At 39.5% G+C, this 20,632-nt stretch overlaps 2 protein-coding genes across 46 annotated transcripts in view; one reads left to right on the plus strand and one right to left on the minus strand.

The window, feature by feature from the left end:
* The window catches only part of arfgef3 (ARFGEF family member 3), a 51,354-nt gene extending 47,168 nt beyond the window's left edge, over nucleotides 1-4,186 (minus strand). For 44 of the 45 annotated variants that reach the window (XR_008078420.1, XR_008078433.1, XR_008078424.1 and 41 more), the window contains exons 1-2: nucleotides 3,710-4,186; nucleotides 2,477-2,528 (exon numbers count right to left, since the gene is read on the minus strand). Coding sequence is in view for 1 of the 45 variants with exons in the window: in XM_035801138.2 (XP_035657031.1) it covers nucleotides 2,477-2,528; nucleotides 3,710-3,794 (137 nt within the window). In the remaining 44 variants the exon portion in view is untranslated. The remainder of the gene's footprint in view (nucleotides 1-2,476; nucleotides 2,529-3,709) is intronic. The other variant, XM_035801138.2, reaches the window with a different exon arrangement.
* A 2,776-nt stretch (nucleotides 4,187-6,962) lies between these two features.
* Nucleotides 6,963-13,985, plus strand: LOC118402832 (p53 apoptosis effector related to PMP-22-like). Its single transcript, XM_035801144.2, has 3 exons — nucleotides 6,963-7,359; nucleotides 10,670-10,810; nucleotides 12,038-13,985. Exons 1-3 carry the CDS (start codon nucleotides 7,155-7,157, stop codon nucleotides 12,247-12,249), a joined length of 558 nt encoding a protein of 185 aa, XP_035657037.1. The 5' UTR covers nucleotides 6,963-7,154; the 3' UTR covers nucleotides 12,250-13,985.
* Nucleotides 13,986-20,632: the final 6,647 nt, after the last annotated feature.

The raw sequence follows: 20,632 nt of genomic DNA on the forward strand, positions 1-20,632 counted from the left end.
TATTTGGTCTTGGCCATAGTGGAGTTTGGAGTGTGACTGTTTGAGGTTGTGGACAGGTGTCTTTTATACTGATAACAAGTTCAAACAGGTGCCATTAATACAGGTAACGAGTGGAGGACAGAGGAGCCTCTTAAAGAAGAAGTTACAGGTCTGTGAGAGCCAGAAATTTTGCTTGTTTGTAGGTGACCAAATATTATTTTCCACCATAATTTGCAAATAAATTAATTAAAAATCCTACAATGTGATTTTCTGGATTATTTTTCCTAATTGTGTCTGTCATAGTTGAAGTGTACCTATGATGAATATTACAGGCCTCTCAGGCCTCTCTACAGGCCTCTCATCTTTTTAAGTGGGAGAATTTGCACAATTGGTGGCTGACTAAATACTTTTTTGCCCCACTGTAACTATAACTAGATAAAGAGTATGATAACTTCAGTATTACTGGATGCACTGAATCATAACCATATAAGAACACCATTAGGCTACCAGTCATCTACAGTGCCGACTTATTTCCGAGTATGGACTAAAAGCCTATCGGAGAAGGTTCAACTTCATGGATTACTGGTATCAAAGGGGATGGAAAGATATTTCCCTCTGAGGCTGCTCCTGGTCTGTCATGGACATACTGTGTCAATGTACTGTAAATATCTAATGTCGGTGCATTGAAAGAGTTATGCAACCACTGGTCAGAGTGCAGGTCACTGAGCTTGAAAACCCACTGTATATCACTATATTATTAATGGCCGAGGCTCAGGCTCATTATACCAACTGTTAACTACTCATGTTATTGATGCTAGGAAGTTACACCTATTGATTCAATTGCATGGCAGTAGAAGACGAGTCCTATGTGTTTCAAATGGGGCAGTCAGATCATTGATGGAAGATAACGGAGCTGACAAATTAAATCAGGCTATTGAACTTTGCACTAAAAGACCTGAGGTGAAACCTCAAAGAAAATTGCTATGGGGTCCGGCAATAGGATTCTTGACAAGCTCCTGTAATAGGCTACCACTAGCACTGCCAGACTAACATCACAGGGCACACCAGGCAGGGCAAAGACCAGACAGCATTCCAAATGACCAGACAGACATTCCAAATAACAGGGTAGCAAGCGTAATATGATTAGATGGAGACAGACAGACACTGAGGTGATGGTATTACTGCCAGATCCAGATCTAACACCAGCCCAGATGAGACATATCACATCTCCAATTTATCCGGAAGGCATAACTCTGACACTGCAGAGACAAAGAGCGCTCCCTCAGTGTAGCGAGCCAAGCTGGATCACCTCGTGGTTTTAAATTCAAACCTCATCATGACCCAATGAATATGAGGGTTGTGGTGGCTCAGTCTCTATGCCTTTAACTGAGTGATTGTAATGAAGAGTTGCTCTTTGTGGAGAGAGTTGACTGTTGTCACTATAATCTCCTCCCTGAACACAAACACTAGTACAGCATCAAACAAAAGAGTCGGGGTTGGGCCAAGTTTGCTAATATCATTGTGCCAGATCTGGATGATACTTCACTGGTATTTAAACATAGGATTAATTTCCAGTTCCAGCATGTTCTGCTGACAGAAATATCACTGAGGAAAGTGGAGGCAGGAGATTCAGAGGTGTGGGTCTCTGCGGATGCTGAGCTGGCAGAAAGGGAGTGAGCCAGAGAATGTTTTTGGAGGATTAAACTGTGGAATAAATAATTTGGAATAAACTAATAATTATAGAAATAAGAGTAAGAGTGAAAAACGAAAACCTTGCTAACATGAGTAGTTACTGTTAGGGTCTTATGCGAACTGAACCAAAACAGTCTAAATAATTCATTCTAGAATTTTAGCAGCTTTGAAGGTGAATACTGCAAATGTTTAACTAATTAAGAGTGATAGCACTCTCACAGTTCTTCCTATGATACATCATGTTTTTTACACTGCCTTCTTGCCAGCACAGCATGTGTTGTTGTTTGTGTGTGTGTGTGTGTGTGTGTGTGTGTGTGTGTGTGTGTGTGTGTGTGTGTGTGTGTGTGTGTGTGTGTGTGTGTGTGTGTGTGTGTGATGCTTGGGTGCCTGTGTGCATGACTGTGTTTGTGTAACAGTGTTGCTTCTGTCCCTCTCCTCACCCCAACCTGGACTTGAACCAGGGACCCACTGCACACAACAACAGTCACTCTCGAAGCATCGTTACCTATCGATCCACAAAAGCCGCAGACCTTGCAGAGCAAGGGAAACAACTACTTCAAGGTCTCAGAGGGAGTGAAGTCACTGATTGATACACTACTAGCCCACACCGCTAACTAGCCATTTCACATCGGTTACATCTGCATGTGTGGGAGACGGAGTGGTAGGACTGTGGAGAGGTTGACTTTTTGGATGTGAAACATCACAACAATCACACTGCTGCATAATTAAGTAGCTCCTCAACACACAAACATGACTGACGTCAAATAAACTTTTGATGATGCCTTAAGTCAGTTTTCTAACTTACCTGAGCCGAGACGGTGGAATCGTGGCCGATCCAGTTTGTTTCTTAAGGGTTTCTGTAGTCATATACAAAACAAAAAATATTAAAGTTATAACATCAAATCACATAGGACTGGACCCATGGTTCTCAGTATTTGTTGTGGTACAGTATCAGAATAAGAAACACAGGTCAGTTTGTTCCAGGTGCTCTAGAAAAACAGGAAGTTCATAAAAATGTATTACCATATGATGATATTCACATTGAAATGGGAGCATGAATAATGTAGTATGTGTGTGGGAGTGGATAAGTTATCCTTGCCCTTATTCATGTGCCCGATGTGCAATATTGCATTCATCTGCAATACCTGCTGTCCATTGATATGCAGTGGCAGCAATGAGGCCAGCTGTCTGCCAGGCAGCCTGTGCTATCATGTCACTCTGTATTCCCTCAGAGAGAGGTGACAGGCTCCTTGTAAAAAGCAGGTTCCACCAAGAAGTGGACAATTGCAGTACTCAGTAATGTCTGTCACAACAACCTTGCATTTTGGTATTGAATGAAAGCAAAATGTTATTGTTGACAGTAAGAGAGCTTGGACTGAAATGTTAACATGCAAATGTGGTCTGTGTCGATGTGGAAACTGCTGTGCTGTTATTGAATCGGCCTACCTGTCATATTCTGTGAATGACATTTCCTAAGGGAATCAATAACATGGCACACTATGTGTTTGGCTCGTGAAAAGTACATTATATTACAATACGTCATTCAACAACATTCATAAACATTATGATTCATGCCGCAACTATTGTCCACCTGTCAATTGCGTTCAGGACAATAGAAATTCCCACCAGTAATGTGGCCAAATAGGTGAATGAGTGCTGTATTAGCTACACGGACTTAACATTTAACGACAGCAACCCTTAGTTGCACTGACTCAACATTTAACAACAGCAACCCATATGGTTGCTGCCAAGCTGGCCATGGCACATAATGCTACGATCGTTTTACACTTTCCAGTAACATGATGAAAATATTTCCGGAAAGTCAACAACAGGCATAGCGGGTACAAATAGCCGATAGTCAAAATAGTTGACCATCTGAATAGCGAACCTATTAAACGGGGTTGTGTTGGGGGCTTTTCAGGAAGCCTGTAACACACAATAGTTTTCATATGTAGCCTATCTTTGGTCAGTTTTCGATTACATGACAGGTCCAACATTGGCTAATGTCTGTAGCAACCTGATAATACAGGCTACTCACCACAGGCGAAGACGCACGAATCCCGAATTGCTTTGTGCTTATTTCCAGATGCGTCCTTCTGTAGCTTCCGCAGTATTTCTTCCATGATAAGACTAAGATGACAAAATGAGCTATTTTAAAATAAGTGCGATGGTCCAGTTCACGGGCGCAGCATCCCTATTCTCTTATGATGATTCACTCCCAGACCAGTGACGTAAGACCGAACGTGAAATCCGCTGAGTTGAGAGGAAGCGTTAATTTACAGCGTCGCATAGCCATTCCAGGGTTTTCGGACTGTTATATATTGATGCAACCGAGCGACCTGATCATTCTCATGAAACACCTGCATTTATTGCGAAAAGACATTCTACTGGGCTGTCTTGATTTGAGTATGTATGGTCCATATCATTCCCCCTTAATTCGTTCTGGGAATTCTGAAACTGTGACCATGGATCGGCTTTGACGACAGACGCAGGTGGTCTGCGAGAGTGTCTTGCAATTGTGTTTTACAGTTTTAGGCCTAAGCATTGAAATATTGTTGGGATGAGGATAGTAATATTTCAGAATAAACTATCTATCCCCGAGCCGGAGTTAAATTTAGACATGCAAACACAGTCGTTCTCCATCCGATCGATTCCATGGAATCTGATTCCATGTATTATATTCCTTCTCCCCCTCCATGCAACCGCACCGGCTTCACGGTCGTCACTAGTTACCACAGTCACAATTATGGCTAAACCCAATGATGTATATTTACACTCAATGACTAACAGGGGGCGCTGTGTTGAAGCTTACATGCCTCCATCTTGGTACTCCCACACCATTGTAAAAGCTATATGTTGGAAGCTATAGAAATGCATTTATTATTGTCTACGTTCGAGTTTACTAATCCCCACTACAACAAAACCTACTCAAATACATGAATTCCATTCATTCCTATGGGGAACTGCTCCACAATAATGTCAGTATCGCCGACCATCGGCTTTAAAGCCTCTCAATGGCCAGCACATAGCATCTACAATCGAGGTGTGTATTCATTACGGAAACCATTTACCGTTTAACCAAACGGAAACAAACAGAGCAAACGGAATTAAACGGGAGGGACCTACCTGAATTTGTCCAATAGAAACTGTCATTTGTGTTTTCCATTTGGTGTATTGTTTCTTTGCAACATAATCAGCGAAATTATTATAGGGGTGATGTTTATATAATCATTGGCTAAACCCAACCTATTTCTAATTATATATGTTTTAAAGATTTTAAACACAACACTTACCTTAACCCCATTGATAACCATTGTTTTCAGGAATTTTTACCATGGACAATTTTTACTTTGGTAAGTAGTAATCACCGAGCTTCACCGTTGCCACTCCCAACACAACGCAAAACATGACACATGTTATCGTGAAACATTCTATGGAGTAGCTGCCTGACCTGGCCCATTCGGCGACATTCTGTAACTCCGCAGAATGAAACATTGTACCGAAAAAACACTATAAAGAGGTGTCTTATTTTGATTTTGGACACAATGTTGCGTTTTGCATTCATTAAATAACAGCCTGATCCACATAGTAAAGGTAACTCAAAATCTGTATACGGTTTAGAATAGGCCTATAATATAGCCTAATATACAGTGAGCAAAAATATAAACGCAACATGTATAGCGTTGGTTTCATGAGCTGAAATAAAAGATCCCAGACATTTTCTATGTGCACAAAATTCTTATTTCTCTAAACTGTTGTGCACAAAACATTTTTACATCCCTGTTAATAAGGATTTCTCCTCTGCCAAGATAATCCATCCACTTGACAGGTGTGGATTATGAAGAAGCTGATTAAAAAGCACGATCATTACACAGGTGTACCTTGTGCTGGGGACAATAAAAGACCACTCCAAAATGTGCACAACACAAATGCCACAAATGTCTCAAGTTTTGAGGGAGTGTGTAATTGGTATGCTGACCAGAGCTGTTGCCAGAGAATTGAATGTTCATTTCTCTACCATAATCCACCTCCAATATTGTTTTAGAGAATTTGGCGGTACAGTACGTCCAACCGGCCTCACAACCTCCAGGACCTCTACATCTGGCTTCTTCATCTGTGGGATTGTCTGAGACCAGCCACCCGGACAGCTAATGAAACTGTGGGTTTGCACAACCAAAGAATTTCTGCACAAACTGTCAGAAACCGTCTCAGGGAAGCTCATCTGTGTGCTCGTCGTCCTCACCCAGGGACTTAACCGGTGTCATAACCGACTTTAGTGGGCAAATGCTCACCTTTGATTGCCACTGGCACGCTGGAGAAGTGTGTTCTTCACGGATGTATCCCGGTTTCAACTGTACAGGGCAGACAGCGAGTATGGTGTTGTTTTAGCGGGTGGTTTGCTGATGTAAATGTTGTGAACAGAGTGCCCATGGTGGCGATGGGATTATGGTATGGGCAGGCATAAACTACGGACAATGAATGCAATTGAATTTTATCATTGGCAATTTGAATGCACAGAGATGCCTTGATGAGATCCTGATGTTCATTGTCGTGCCATTCCTCTGCCGCCATCACCTCATATTTCAGCATGATAATGCGTGGCCCCATGTCGCAAGGATTTGTAAACAATTCCTGGAAGCTGAAAATATCCCAGTTCTTCCATGGCCTGCATACTCACCAGACATGTTACCCATTGAGCATGTTTGGGATGCTCTGGATCAACGTGTATGATAGCGTGTTCCAGTCAAAAAGGTGACTTTTCTGTGTTTTGTATTTCCACACTATGAGGTTGGAATAATATTATGAAATTGTGGAAATGCCCTTTTAATGAAAGAAATATTCAGCCTGTTTTGGTGGGATGGAGTTTTGGCCTGCCTGGTGACCTATTAATTTGTTAATATACTAATAACAAAGAAAGTTCCAAACCTCTGCCAATAACAGCTAGATTTAATCTTGCTTGAGGAAATATCTCTTTGCTAAGAAGAGATATTTTTTTTAACCATTTTAATTAAAACAATCACGGTAAGGTATTTCATTGTTAACCAAAAATGATTTGATATTGAGATAAAAACGTCTGCACTGTACCTTTAACAACATTTCTAATTTATCATCTCCACACTGATTGTACTACTACTTCAACCAGTGTGTTTCCTGAAAGAAAATAGCCTACAGTAGACCTTCAGGTGTCATACAGTGACGAGGCCACGCTTTATAGCCTGTGTGGCACTGAAGGAGTTACAATGAGCTGGGTAATATGAAACAGACTGTCAATGGGTTGGGCTTGGAGTTGCTGGTTGGGTTGACTCGCCCTTCGTACATGACCAGTTTTACAGGTTTATTAAACAGGTTCACTATGCACTGATTACATTGCAAACCCGGGTGTGGCTTTTATATTTGATCAGTAAAAAAGGTGTACACAGACCCAGACGCTATCTGGACGCTCGACCGCTTCTATCCGCACTGTCTTTTCTTGTTTGTCGAATATGTTTCGCTGTGGAATTGCGTATCCAAGATGCAGGTGGATCGTACCACTTCTTTTGCTTTTTGCGATTATATTTGATATTATTGCCATTGCTGCTAACTCGGGATGGGTTGAGGACGAGGGTGCAAAGTCCCACTACGCAAGTATGTGGAGCCATTGTCGAGGGCGGAATGACAACTGGGACTGCAAATCTCTCATGGAATTCTGTAAGTTTCATATTGCGGGGGAAAAACAATGATCCACTCAACAGCCCCAATCATAGTGACAAGGAAAATAAATGTGAATACTATGTATTCAGACATGGATTTAGAGACTATAGTGCTGACAGTTACAGGGCTGAAGATCATAACTAATAACCTACCTATACAGAAAAAAAGGTATTCCATGGATGTATTGAATTAGTTTTTAATTGTTTGTAGGGCAAGTGCATAGGCCTAGCCTACTTAATTAAAAAACATATCCATATGAACAACCTAGTTCTTTATTTTTGTCCACATTTTATTTCCAAACAGTCCACAATTTCTTTACAACAAGCAAATTAATGCTCTGCGGGGAGTTTTTCAATGGCAAAGTGGCAGCCAGCCAGAGTGAACTTCGAACAACACTTTATTTATCCTGGCTGTTTCTCATTCTCTTTAGCCTGTCATTTGCTTAGATAACCCCAAATTGGTAGCTGTTTATTTGTGTGGGTGTTTTCCTCCAAATTGTACAGGTACTATAATAGATCAACCACTACATCTCAACCTATCATGGTAATGAGAAAATATTTCTGATCAACCACGTATCTACTCAGATCGTTTTCTCATACTAAATTAAAATGTTGGCAGTTATAAATATATTGTAAGAATTTCAATCATAGCCAATGGCAGGATGTGTCAAACTTTCAAAGTGAAACCAATTTTCCCATTCTTAACAATAGAATAGACTCCAACCGAATAGAATATCGAATTGCCTTTGAATATTGGTGTTAACAGGCAGGATGAATTCATATCAAGATGGCTTTCTCAGTCATGCTGTCAGGGCTATTTTTAGAAGTGTGATGAGTGCCTTTACCAAGCTGGAGAGGTCCTTCTATAAACCACTGCCAGACAAGCTGTGGTGAGAAAAGAGAAGTGAGAAAATGTCTCTTTGTCTTCACTGGACAGTGAAAAAGATCCATGTCTGGTACATACTGAACACGTGCTCTTTCTTACTCAGGAAGTACTCCTGAAGTCAGTCAGTTAGAACAGCTGTGTTGTCTGTCAGGTACAGTAGTAGTCCAAATGGACTAGTAGTTTCAGCCCTCGGTAAACAATGGCAACATTGTTGATCTTCTCAGGAGGGGATAGAGGCTTACTTACATGAAGACAACCATTCACTTACCCTATATTGTAGGAAGTCATAGCCCAGTGGTGAACAAAGCAGACAGGTGGAAGTGGACTCTGAGAAATGCAATTGGAACAAATACGAATCAAGAGGAATTATATATTCCTTTTTATTCTGCAGTGTATGTCGAGTCAGTGTTGCTGGCCAAACATAATGAATGTTTGGGTGAGTGCAGTTGGCTATAATGTCGCTTTCTCACTTGTGCCATCAAGGTGAACTAGTATTGGCATATTGCCACTGGAACACAACTTTTTTGTGATTAAACAACCTCAGCAGGATTTTGTCCAATCCAAGGGCCACTCACTCCCTGTCCCTTCTTGGGTGTGAACAAAGCATGGATGGAGTCTCTGGAATTAGTGGTGTCATGCTGGATTGATGGTGTTATGGGATTTGTTTGTCTTCACAACCAAACCAGTGTGAACTTTTTGTTGTATATTGTGTAATAACACAGTAATTACTATTGTATCAACATTGTATTAACATTGTATCAACATTGTATCAACCTTGTATAAACATTGTCACACAATTTATTAATTTCTTTGAAATTGTATATAAGAGCATTTTTGTGCGATTATTAGTGTTACCCAAATCAGTAGCTGTCATTTAAATGCATGGTGCATGAATGAAATCAACACTCAAAAGTGCACGTATGAACAAAACAGTGCCAAAATGAATTATAATCTCTGTAGATGACGACTTAACTGATTCAAGCACTTCAAATTCAGACCCATACTTATTCTAACTAACAGAATTTGATAGCCATTGGTTGTTTATTTTGAACTTGATTCGGAAAGACACAAGACAGATGTTCCCCATCTGGAGAGTATAAACACTGTCCGGTCTATTTGTGAGCTACCTTCGGCCCTGTAAGCTCACCACATGGTTTGGATTGGATTTTCTGACTGACACTAACATTTAAAGAGATCCTTTGCGACAGTCACACAACTGTAACAGTTAGCTACTAATACACCAAAGTTGTTCTCAAACATGGACTTGATATCCAGAAAAGCACTTCATTTTGAGTGTCTCAGTGTGAGAATACTTACATTTTCTGACCACAAGAGACATATTATCCATTCTCACACCATCTCTCTGTACTTCTATTTAATGTTTGAATGATACTCTCTACACTATGTTTTAGCACACAGGGAATAAAACTTGATAGACTAGGACCCTATTGTTAGTTAGAGGGATGTTAGTGCATGACTTCAGTGCCTGAGGCTCAGGCGTAGGCTGCCTACCTGCCATTTGATCCTGACGTCAGAGAGAGAGAGTGAATCATTTCAGGTGTGAGCTCTGCATGTGCATGCAGCAGATGTGACCGTATGTCAGTTAATAACCTACCACCTGTAATTGGTGTAATTACATTAGACATTTTAGTCATTCATCCAGAGCGACTTAATGTGTGTTGAAATACCATACAGTTGTGATACTGTAGGACAAATGTTTGTTCCCATTTCAATGATACCTATCACTGCAACAAAACCACTTTCTCTTCCTTGTGCATAAGGGCTGCAGTTGTTCTTGGGAGAATGTGGTGTTACGTAATACAAAAAACTGTTGTTACAATATTTCTCCCAGACTGAGTTTATGTTTATTGAATGCACCTGTATCAGTTATCAAGATATTTCCAAATGTAGGGTTTTGTGCAAAGAGTTATTTGTGACAAGTATAGTCAAATCCCATGTGTACAACTGGAAATACATTATGCAATTTTATGTCAAGTGCTTTGCTAAAAACAATCCACTTTCCCCAAAATCACTCCAATTTTTCTGAACCTCTTATCCTTCAAATTCCAAAATACATTTAATTCCAGCTCCGTAGTATACAGATGTAGGATCTTAATTTGAGCCATTTTGCTACAGCAGGAAAATAATTATTCAGCAACAGGAAATGTGAATTATTATGTGGATTATAATTAATTCACATTTCTGGAGGGGTTGATACATTTTTAGTAATGGAAAATCAAGTCTGAAAATTTAAAGTTGAAATTACAAACTTCAGAAGTCTTAAATCTCAAATAGGAATTAAGATCCAACATCTGTACTTCCCAGCTCAAAAGTATATAGGTATTTAACAATCTTTCTAGAAATATGTTTAGCCCAAGTCGTGTCTATAGATAGTAAACATTGTTTGTTGATGTGTTTTCAGCTTGGGCCCAGGCTGTGGCAGCTCTTATGATCATCGGCCTCATCATCCTCATCGTCGCTTTCATCATCTCCTGTATCGCCCTCTGCTGTACCCTCAACATCAGCCTGCTGCCCGTCATTGGGGCCTTGCTCTTCATCACTGGTAAGATACATAAAATGTTTCTGTTGTTCTTGGGGCAGTTGTATGGATTAATCTTACTCCTGGACTGAAAAGCAATTTCCATTGAAAATTATTTTTAGTCTAGTATTAGGCTTAATCTGTGTCAGGGAAACCAACCCCTTATGTTTTTGTACTTCACGTGTTTGGGCTAATGGAGGAGAGGTTAGTTATTGAAGAGAAGAGTAATGAAATATTAACAACTACCTTGCCTTTGTGAATTCAGCTTGCCTCAAAATGTCTGGCTTCAAGACTCAAACTACAAACACTCTCATACTTCACTGCGTTCCATGCTCCTCCACTTTCAGAGGGTGCTCAGGTAGCATGGCATCCAAAGCTACTGTAGAGTTGGAGAGTCCTAAAGCTAGTCTTCCTCTGATTTGAACCATTGCCAAGGACAAGAGGGAGTGGGAGTTGTTTGTGTCCCTACTCTGCTCTGAGGTTCAGGGAAGAAGGGCTGTGGTATGGCGTTACCATGGAATCTGGGAGAATGTTCGACGTCTGGCTGAGTCACAGCACTGATCATAGGGCATTGAGAATTACCACTCCCCCTCCTCGCCACTCCCACTGCTCCCCTTCTGCAGCTGCCACCCTAGTGTGAAACCTGATAGCCCAGCCCTTCCTATGCCCAGAGGGAACGAGAGAGGCTACACAGTCAGTCAGAATTACACTGAAGCTTTCTGTCAGACATAGCTGAATCATAGAGCTGTCTGAGTATAAAGCTGATGCATAGTCCTATCATGGGAATGATTGCGTTTTGCCAGTGTTTTGAGTGTAGTAAATAAGTATTACTATTTAGAACTAGTTCTGGCTGCATCATCACTACCTGTGGACATAAAATAGTAACAGTAGTGTCATCATTATGTGCGATCCATTGTTTGATCCCACTTTGTGTGTGATTTGCCATCCATAGAGTGAAAGTGTAAAAATATATGTCTCAGTTTCTCAACTTTACCTCACAGTACACTTTCTTTCTGATTTCCTTGACTTAGTTACCCACCTTCTGATTTAAATGGCACATTGATGGTGGTTTCATCTAAGCCCATAAAGCTACAGTACTTGCGTACAAAACTATTTCACACACACACCCATACGCTAGTTTTGGCAGGCTCTCACACTCATGTGTCACAGTTCCACAAAGTCAGTCTCCTCCCCTGTTTGGAATTATTCACCACTGACACACCTCTCTGTTCTGTCTGTTCTTCACCACAGTGGTCATTCAGTTCATCGCCCTCATCATATACCCAGTCAAGTTCAATGACCTGATCTTCGAGGGCCACTATGACTACACCTGGGCCTATGGCTTCGGCTGGGGGGCCACCATCCTCACCATCGGCTGTGGGATCCTCTTCTGCTGCCTGCCTCGCTACGAGGACGAGCTCACAGGCCTCGCCAAGACCAAATACATCTATACATCAGCTTAGAGGAACCACAGACACCCCCAGGCTACATCTCAATAGTCTGAAAAGGCTTCCCTTCTCCGCATCTCCTTCCCTTCATCTGCACTGATGAAAACACAGGATAAGTGTAAGCAAAATAGTGGACACCTGCCAGGTTCTTTCACATCAGTGCAGATGAAGGAGAGGAGATGAGGAGAGGAAGCCCACTTTAGACTATTGAGATGCATCCCCAGGACAGAAGCACCTCTGCCACCACAGAGGCCAGAGGACACTGATACTTAGACATATCATTGGATGTCAATTTAGTTATTTCCAACCATGCTGAATGCCCTCTCCGTTGGAAGGATCCCATAGATGTGTATCTCTGTCTAACACCCTATTTCCGACCCTATACTGACCCGCATATTGATTTGAGCGGCCCACATGTTACCAAGGGAGGCTGCCAGGTATGGCTATTCCAGAGGCTTTGTTTCCACGCTTGACATTTGTGTAGAGTAGTTGAAGTGACCCAGATGCAATATTTCAGATTATACATAAAACATTCACATAATCCTCCATAATCTTATCCAGACCCTTGCTATAATTCTCCATTGTAAATTAGTTTAATGCAAAATCACAGAAGTGCACTTAATATCAATGTTAAGGAGTCCATCCTTTAGAGTTTGTGGATTATGTCAAGGGTTCTAACCAGCTGAGTAAGAGGGTGTATGTCCTACACACAATGCTAATGCATTTGACTGCAGCATTGTTATTTGGTCTCGTATTAATGGATGTTTTAAGATGTTGCTTTTCAAAGCTTTAATCACTTTAATTCTAATTTGAATTGTTGAGGCCATTGAATGGCTAAACTGAATTATCGTAAGTACAGTAGAGAAAATGGAAACATGAATGTATACTGTACTGCAGGGCTCTCCAACCCTGTTCCTGGAGAGCTACCATCCTGTAGGTTTTCAATCCAACCCTAATATAGCCCACCTGATTCTAATAATTAGCTAGTTGATAAGCGGAATGAGGTTAGTTACAACTAGGTTTGGAGCAAAAATCTACAGGGGGATAGCTCCCCAGGAACAGAGTTGGAGAGCCCTGCTGTACAGTATGGTGCAAGGAAGAGATGTGTGTTTTTGCTTTTATTAAATTAGTTTAAGAATTCCCTTTATAGTCATTGTATAATGCAACACAAAGCTGTAATCTCAATGCAAGATATTTTGTCTTTTTTTATATTTTTGTTTTCTTACTCTAACAAGGACAATTTTCTTGATTTGAAAATGAATGGGTATGACAATGTGTATTGCAGTATTGTATTGTTAGTGACACCTTTTGAAACCTAAAACACAAATAAAGGGAAAATACAATGTTTTTAAAACGTAATGTCCACTACATTTGTTGATAATGGTAACCAACTTGAAGCACCCAACCACAGACTGTTAGATGTACAGTTCATTCTGCATTTGACTTAATGCTTGTAGGAGACATCTCTTTTAACAGCATCAAGAAAGCCCTATGAGTCTGTTACACAAGGCTAATGTCATACTCAGACGTGCCTTCATTTTCCATAAAATGTGTTTTTGACATATCGAAAAGGACTTCCTATGGACTCATAACAAGTCATGTCAGTTGAAATGGAAAAGGTCATATCGATACTCAATAACATTCTGGTAACCATCGTTGTTTATTTAGTAGTTTAAATAGATCATTTTCAGTAGTGTCTTTTTTACACAATAAATAGTTTTTTTTTTCACAAGTTAAATCTTCAGACTTCATGTGCGTTTGTGTGTGCGTTATTACAAAATTATCCTAATTGCATGTTTTGCATGTACTCTATATACAGTTCACTAGGAAAGAGTCCATCATGGTGCTATCAGATATTGCTAGAAGATTTGGAATATTATGAGGTACTTGAGTTAACAGCTAACAGTAACAGAGTATTCCAACTTCAATGACAACGCAATTGCATCCTGCTTTATCCTCTTGCTGAATTGATACAGGCCAGAGGACAGAGACATGACTAGATAAGTAACTGAGCCATCTTATCTAATCGCATGTTTTTAATCAGTAAATCAACCATGTGTTTTGGATTAGTGGAAATGGCGATGCCTCTGCAGTTCGGTCTTGCAAAAACTCGGGAGAAATCAGTCAACCAGTAAAAATAAAAACGGGACGTATTGGTCCTTTCATAGATTGATCATGTGGTCAAAGTAATTCCACTCAGACAGTGAAGAATGTCTTTAGGAAGAATGTAGCCCTTGCCTCTGCTGGGAGATTCCCATTGAGAACAAAGGAGAAAGCTTTTGATACACAAAAGAAAGATAGCTAGAGCACATTCCATAAGGAAAATACATTTAGATAATACAAAGACAGTTAAAGCAACATTTCACTGTGGAGGAGGGAATTTACTCTCTAGAAAAACACAGTTGTACTATGTACAGTGGACGGTAGATAGCCAACTATATGAATCAAATGAGTCCATTGTCTGTTTACAGCTTTTATGATTCAGTCTGATCTTTGTGTAAACACACCCATGAGTCAGTACCAGTACGGCACACCTTGGGAGTTCTTGATACAGCGAGAACTGTTTTCTATTCAGCATGCTCTGACAGGAGCTTCATCAGCCAAAGAAAAGCATCTGGTGTGGGATCAGGTCAGACGTGTCCTCATCGGAACTCTGAAGACTGTTTAGTGTTGAGAGTTAATGATCTCACGTTGCACATACAAATCAAGGGAATTGGCACATCCTCTTTGTGTACACTGTACATGCTCTGGATTTCAAAACTCTGAAATCCAGGAAGAGCACTGTTTAAGCATTTTGCCTTTGAAATAAATTACAATTTAAACTATACAGTCAAACATAATATTAAAAAAGCATGCAGGACAAGACCTGGGTCTGGTTGAACCTATGTGAACAGGATAGCATAACTGAAGTATAATTTCCCCCTTTTTAAACGTGACTCTGAACAGTAACCACTAGATGTCAGTCTTTACTGGGAAATAATATTGTTTTGGCTTTTTTTATGACACTGAGGACATATGATACTTATGATCAGGTATGTTTGAATGAAGACGATAAAATGGGTTCTCATAATTGCTCCTCACAATACATTTTTGGTGAAACCAGAAGTGTGTAGTAAATATTAATGTTAGACTACTGGATGGGATTGACAGAACAAGCCACATGATGGCAGCATCACCTACTTGGTAAAAGTATGGTAGGTCTACACAAGGAAATTCTCTCAGGTGCATTTACAGTATAGGTCGACCAATTTCAAGTTTTCATAACAATCGGAAATCAGCATTTTTGAACGCAGATTACATTGTATTCCACGAGGAAACTACGTGGCAGGCTGATTACCTGTTACGCGAATGCAGCAAGAAGCCAAGGTAAATTGCTAGCTAGAATTAAACTTATCTTATAAAAAACAATCAATCTTCACATAATCACTAGATAACTACACATGGTTGATGATTTTACTAGGTTAACTAGCTTGTCCTGCGTTGCATATAATCAATGCAGTGCCTGTTCATTTATCATCGGATCACAGTCTACTTCGCCAAACAGGTGATGATTTAACAAAAGCTATTTCGTGAAAAAAGCACCATCGTTGCACGAATGTACCTAACCATAAATATAAATGCCTTTCTTAAAATCAATACACAGAAGTATATGTTTTTAAACCTGCATATTTAGTTAAAAGAAATAGCAGGCAATATTAACTAGGGAAATTGTGTCACTTCTCTTGCGTTCATTGCACGCAGAGTCAGGGTATATGCAACAGTTTGAGCTGGCTGGCTCGTTGTGAACTAATTTTCCCAAATTTTACATAATTATTTTTTTTTTTTATTAATTTTTACACATTATGACATAACATTGAAGGTTGTGCAATATTGTGCAATATGTAGACTTAGGGTTGCCACCCATTCAATAAAATACGGAACTCAAGGTTTTTAATCATTCATTCAAACTTTACTGCGTGTGCCAGCAGCTCTTAGCAATTCTTGAATCACAGCGATTTGATTAAACCAAATTGAACATGTTTCATTATTTATTTGAGACTAAATATATTTTATTTATGTATTATACTAAGTTAAAATAAAAGTTTTCATTGTTCATTCAGTATTGTTGTAATTGTCATTATTACAAATATATTAGCCCGGTATTGGCTTTTTTTGGTCCTCCAATAATCGGTATTGGCATTGAAAAATCATAATCGGTCGACCTCTAATTTATAGTGCCTTCAGAAGGTATTCATACCCCTTGACTTATTCCACATTTTGTTGTGTTAAACCCATCTACACACAATTACCCATAATGACAAAGTGAAAACATATTTTTAGAAATGTTAGGAAATGTAATGAAAATGAAATTCAGAAATATCTCATTTACATAACTATTCACAACCCTGAGTCAATACATGTTAGAATCATCTTTTGCAGCGATTATAGCTGTAAATCCTTCTGGGAAAGTCTCTAAGGGCTTTGCACACCTGTATTGTACAATATTCACACATTATTCTTTTTAAACTATTCAAGCTCTGTCAAGTTGGTTGTTGGTCATTGCTGGACAGCCATTTTCCAGTCTAGTAATAGATTTTCAAGCGTTTTTCAGTCAAAATTGTAACTAGACCATTCAGGAGCATTCAATGTTGTCTTGGTTGGCAACTCTAGTGTATATTTTGCCTTGTGTTTTAGGTTATTGTCCTGCTGAAAGGTGAATGTCTCCCAGTGTCTGTTAGAAAGCATGCTGAACCAGGTTTTCCTCTAGGATTTTGTCTGTGCTTAACTCTATTCCATTTATTTTTATAATTTATAAAATCCCTAGTCTTTGCCGATGACAAGCATACCCATGCCATGATGCAGCCACCACAATGCTTGAAATTATGATGAGTGGTACTTGGTTTTGTGTTGTGCTGGATTTGCTCCAAACATAACACTTTGTATTCAGGACATGAAGTTAATTTCCTTGCCACATTTCTTGCAGTTTTACTTTAGTGCCTTAACATTGCAGGATGCATTTCTATAGAGGCTTCCTTCTTTTCACTCTGGCAATTCGGTTTGTATTGTGGAGTAACTGGAGTAACTGGGTGTATTGATACACCTTCCAAAGTGTAATTAATAACTTCACCATGCTCAAAAGGGATATTAAATGTCTGCTTTAAAAAAAAATACCCAACTACCATGACATGATTCCACTTTGACACTATGGGGATTGTGTGAAAGACCAGTGACACAAAAAGTATATATTTTAAACATGAATTAAATCTGTGACCACACAGTAAATGTTTGGGAATAATGGATTATTTAAGTGATAAAGCCTAATAAGCGGTGCTTGGGGGATATTGGCAAGGGTCTCAAGCCGGCAAACCGTGCCAACACATACTCCAAACACCGGCTTCGAGGGCATTATCACTTTTATACAACAGGTTACCAACACAATCAAATAATGATTGTCATATTTTAATTAAAAAGGTATTTTGATAAATGTATTCATACTATTTCATCCTTCCACAAGATATAGCCCCAACACAAATCTAGGGTTGCTACCCAAGCCCGCTGGTCATTCGTTCTATTGGTTCGGTTGCCAGAGATGCGACTGTGTCTGTTCTGTGTCTATGGGCACGACCCAGTCGTTCAGTCTTTTTGTTTTGTGTCTATGGACGCAACCCAGTTGTTCGTTCTAAATGTTCAATTGCCATACTGGCTGGCAAAGTTCTTATCCCTTGCTTGCTAGCTAGCCAACTACGGCTAACTTACAGTCACGTCAAACATAAAACATTATAACAACAGTAGCTGCATTTGCATTTTTTTAAGCTGTTTTCTAGTGACAGTTATTTGGATACATTCATAACATTGAGCTAATATGAGGCGCGATTTCGCCTGGCATAGAAAATGTGCTCTCTCGTCAGGACACTGTTGTTCAGAGGAGCTAGCCAACCACTCAGCTAACACAATCACTTCAAACACTGAAGCTTTAAAGACTGCAAACTAACTGCACTTTGTTTCATTTGACCTTTTTTCAATTGACCTTTTTTTGTATATATCCATAGAAATTATTACAACTGATTCATGATTTTGACTGGCTGGGAAACGCTGCTTGCCTGTCTGTCTCGTTACGACTCCCGACACGTTCATTACTATGGGACAGCTGGAGATCCAATTTGAATATTGATTTTTCTTTGCAAATGTCGGAGAGATGGTCGCAACCCAGTCTCTCACTAATTATGTACTATATGTACAAATTAGCACAATGTTTGTATGTACTAATAGCACAAACTCTTGGTATTTGTACATATAGTACATACTTAATGAGAGACTGGGTTGGAGAAACAGACAGCAAGGTTTAAAAAAAATCTCAGCTGCTGAAAACTAACTGTTAGTCTAAAAGAAATGTGAGATAATGTCTAGATAATTTTTATAGGGGAGTTCAAGTTTATAATTTTCCCTGGCTGGGATGATGAGACAGTGGATTGCTCAATCAGATGGAACCAAGTAAATCAACATTTTAAAGTCATAGCTGAATGCACTTTTAACCAATCAGCATTTAGGATTGGACCCACCCATTGTATAATTGATGATACATACTCCTATAAATAATATATAATAATATATGCCATTTAGCAGACGCTTTTATCCAAAGCGACTTACAGTCATGTGTGCATACATTCTACGTATGGGTGGTCCCGGGAATTGAACCCACTACCCTGGCGTTACAAGCACCATGCTCTACCAACTGAGCTACAGAAGGACCACATCATGCTATGGAAATCACCTAATGATTTCATGTCATGTGTCTGTAAACTCCCCAGATGAGACACTTAAACTTGGAAATAAATACATTTGTTCAATTTGATGGGAACAATTGTAGAACAATCAAAAATAATACCAGGTGGGTAATTCCCAAATTTCACTCACTATGACATGATTTATTTATATGAAAAGGCCATGTGGAATTTCAATGAGAGAGGAAATAGAAAAGGTCTCCTGACCTAAACCCAGGGTTATACAAATCTCCACTGTTGAAAACTACATTTTAGTCTAAAAGAAATGCGAGATGCTTTTTATAGTAGAGATCAACATTTCTTGAGCTATTTCTTATGTTTCTCCTTAAGCAAAAACTTAAGAAGAAATTATATGCTTGAAAATAAAGTTATTGGAAATGTTCTAAATTCCAAGATAGCTAAACCCTTGTCTTGAACTCAGGGCAGTGAGAGAAAAGTTCATGAAAGCAATTCACTCATAAACGTTAAAAAAAATGTTTAACCAGACAAGTCAGTTAAGAACAAGAATTCTTATTTACAATGAGGAATATGAACAGTGGGTTAACTGCCTTGTTCAGGAGAAGAATAACATAATCTTTTTACTTAGTCAGCTCAGGGATTTGATCTAGTAACCTTTATGGTTACCGGCCCAACACCACTAGGCTACTTGCCACCCCAGGTACTTCAACTGAAGGTTTCAGCCTGTGGCCCTAAACCCTGAGCCCTTGCATGATGTTTTACATCGTAACATCTGAGTGTACCTTAAATGTCCTTTGACCAAGCAAGGGAGAGTTATGCAATTTTGAAACTGATCAGATAATTTGTGATATGACAGTAAATGTAATGTACTAGATACTGGGTGTCAAGTTTGTTTGAAGTTAATAAGTCAGGGACTATTAACAAGTGTGAGTGTGGGTAAAAGTAGGTATAACAACGAATGTAATGTTCTAGATACTGGGTATCAAGTTTGATTGTAGTTAATAAGTCAGGGACTATTAACAAGAGTGAGTGAAGTTCTGGGGCTACTCAAGTGTGAACGAAAGTGTGTATGTGTGTGTGAATGGGGTTAACAAATGTATGCGACTGGTCAGAACGTGTGAATGAAGTACATTAGATATTAGTCGGCGTACAAATATCGGTCTGGATGGTCTGCGGATAACGGTACAGGCAAGAGACCTGTGTTATACTGAGAATGGTTTACTGACTGATTGTAGTACATTGGGTATTAAGTCGGAGCGCTACTACCAAGTTTGAATGACCTGTGGGTATTTCTTGAAGTCATATCATAAATTATTAGGGGTGGTAGTAACGTTAACATAGATTAGAGTGACGATTTTACATTGGAATTCATCCTAAATTCATATTACAATTTAACCCCAATTTTGTTTAAGTTAAATAAAATAGAACGCAATATAAACGTTAAAAATGACTAATCAGGAGGGCAAAAAAATATTGAAAACATTCAAGTCTACGAGGGGAAAATTATACAGAGAATGGACAGAAGAGGGCAGTATTTCCGCGCCCAACGGGCTCCCAGTCGACGGGGAGCCTGGTTGAATGCTGGTGACATAAAGAAAAACATAAAACCAATTCGGAGTAGAGAGAATAAGGAGAATCCTCGCTGGGGAAAAGCTTTGAATTGTAATATTTTATGGGAA

This window comes from Oncorhynchus keta, chromosome 24 (assembly GCF_023373465.1).
Source record: "Oncorhynchus keta strain PuntledgeMale-10-30-2019 chromosome 24, Oket_V2, whole genome shotgun sequence".
Classification (NCBI taxonomy): Eukaryota; Metazoa; Chordata; class Actinopteri; order Salmoniformes; family Salmonidae; genus Oncorhynchus; species Oncorhynchus keta.

Coding starts and splice junctions, on each gene's coding strand:
- LOC118402832 (XM_035801144.2), top strand. CDS start 7,155: ATGTTTCGCTGTGGAATTGCGTATCCAAGATGCAGGTGGATCGTACCA. Junction 7,360..10,669: donor CAAATCTCTCATGGAATTCT/GTAAGTTTCATA, acceptor ATGTGTTTTCAG/CTTGGGCCCAGGCTGTGGCA. Junction 10,811..12,037: donor GGCCTTGCTCTTCATCACTG/GTAAGATACATA, acceptor TCTTCACCACAG/TGGTCATTCAGTTCATCGCC.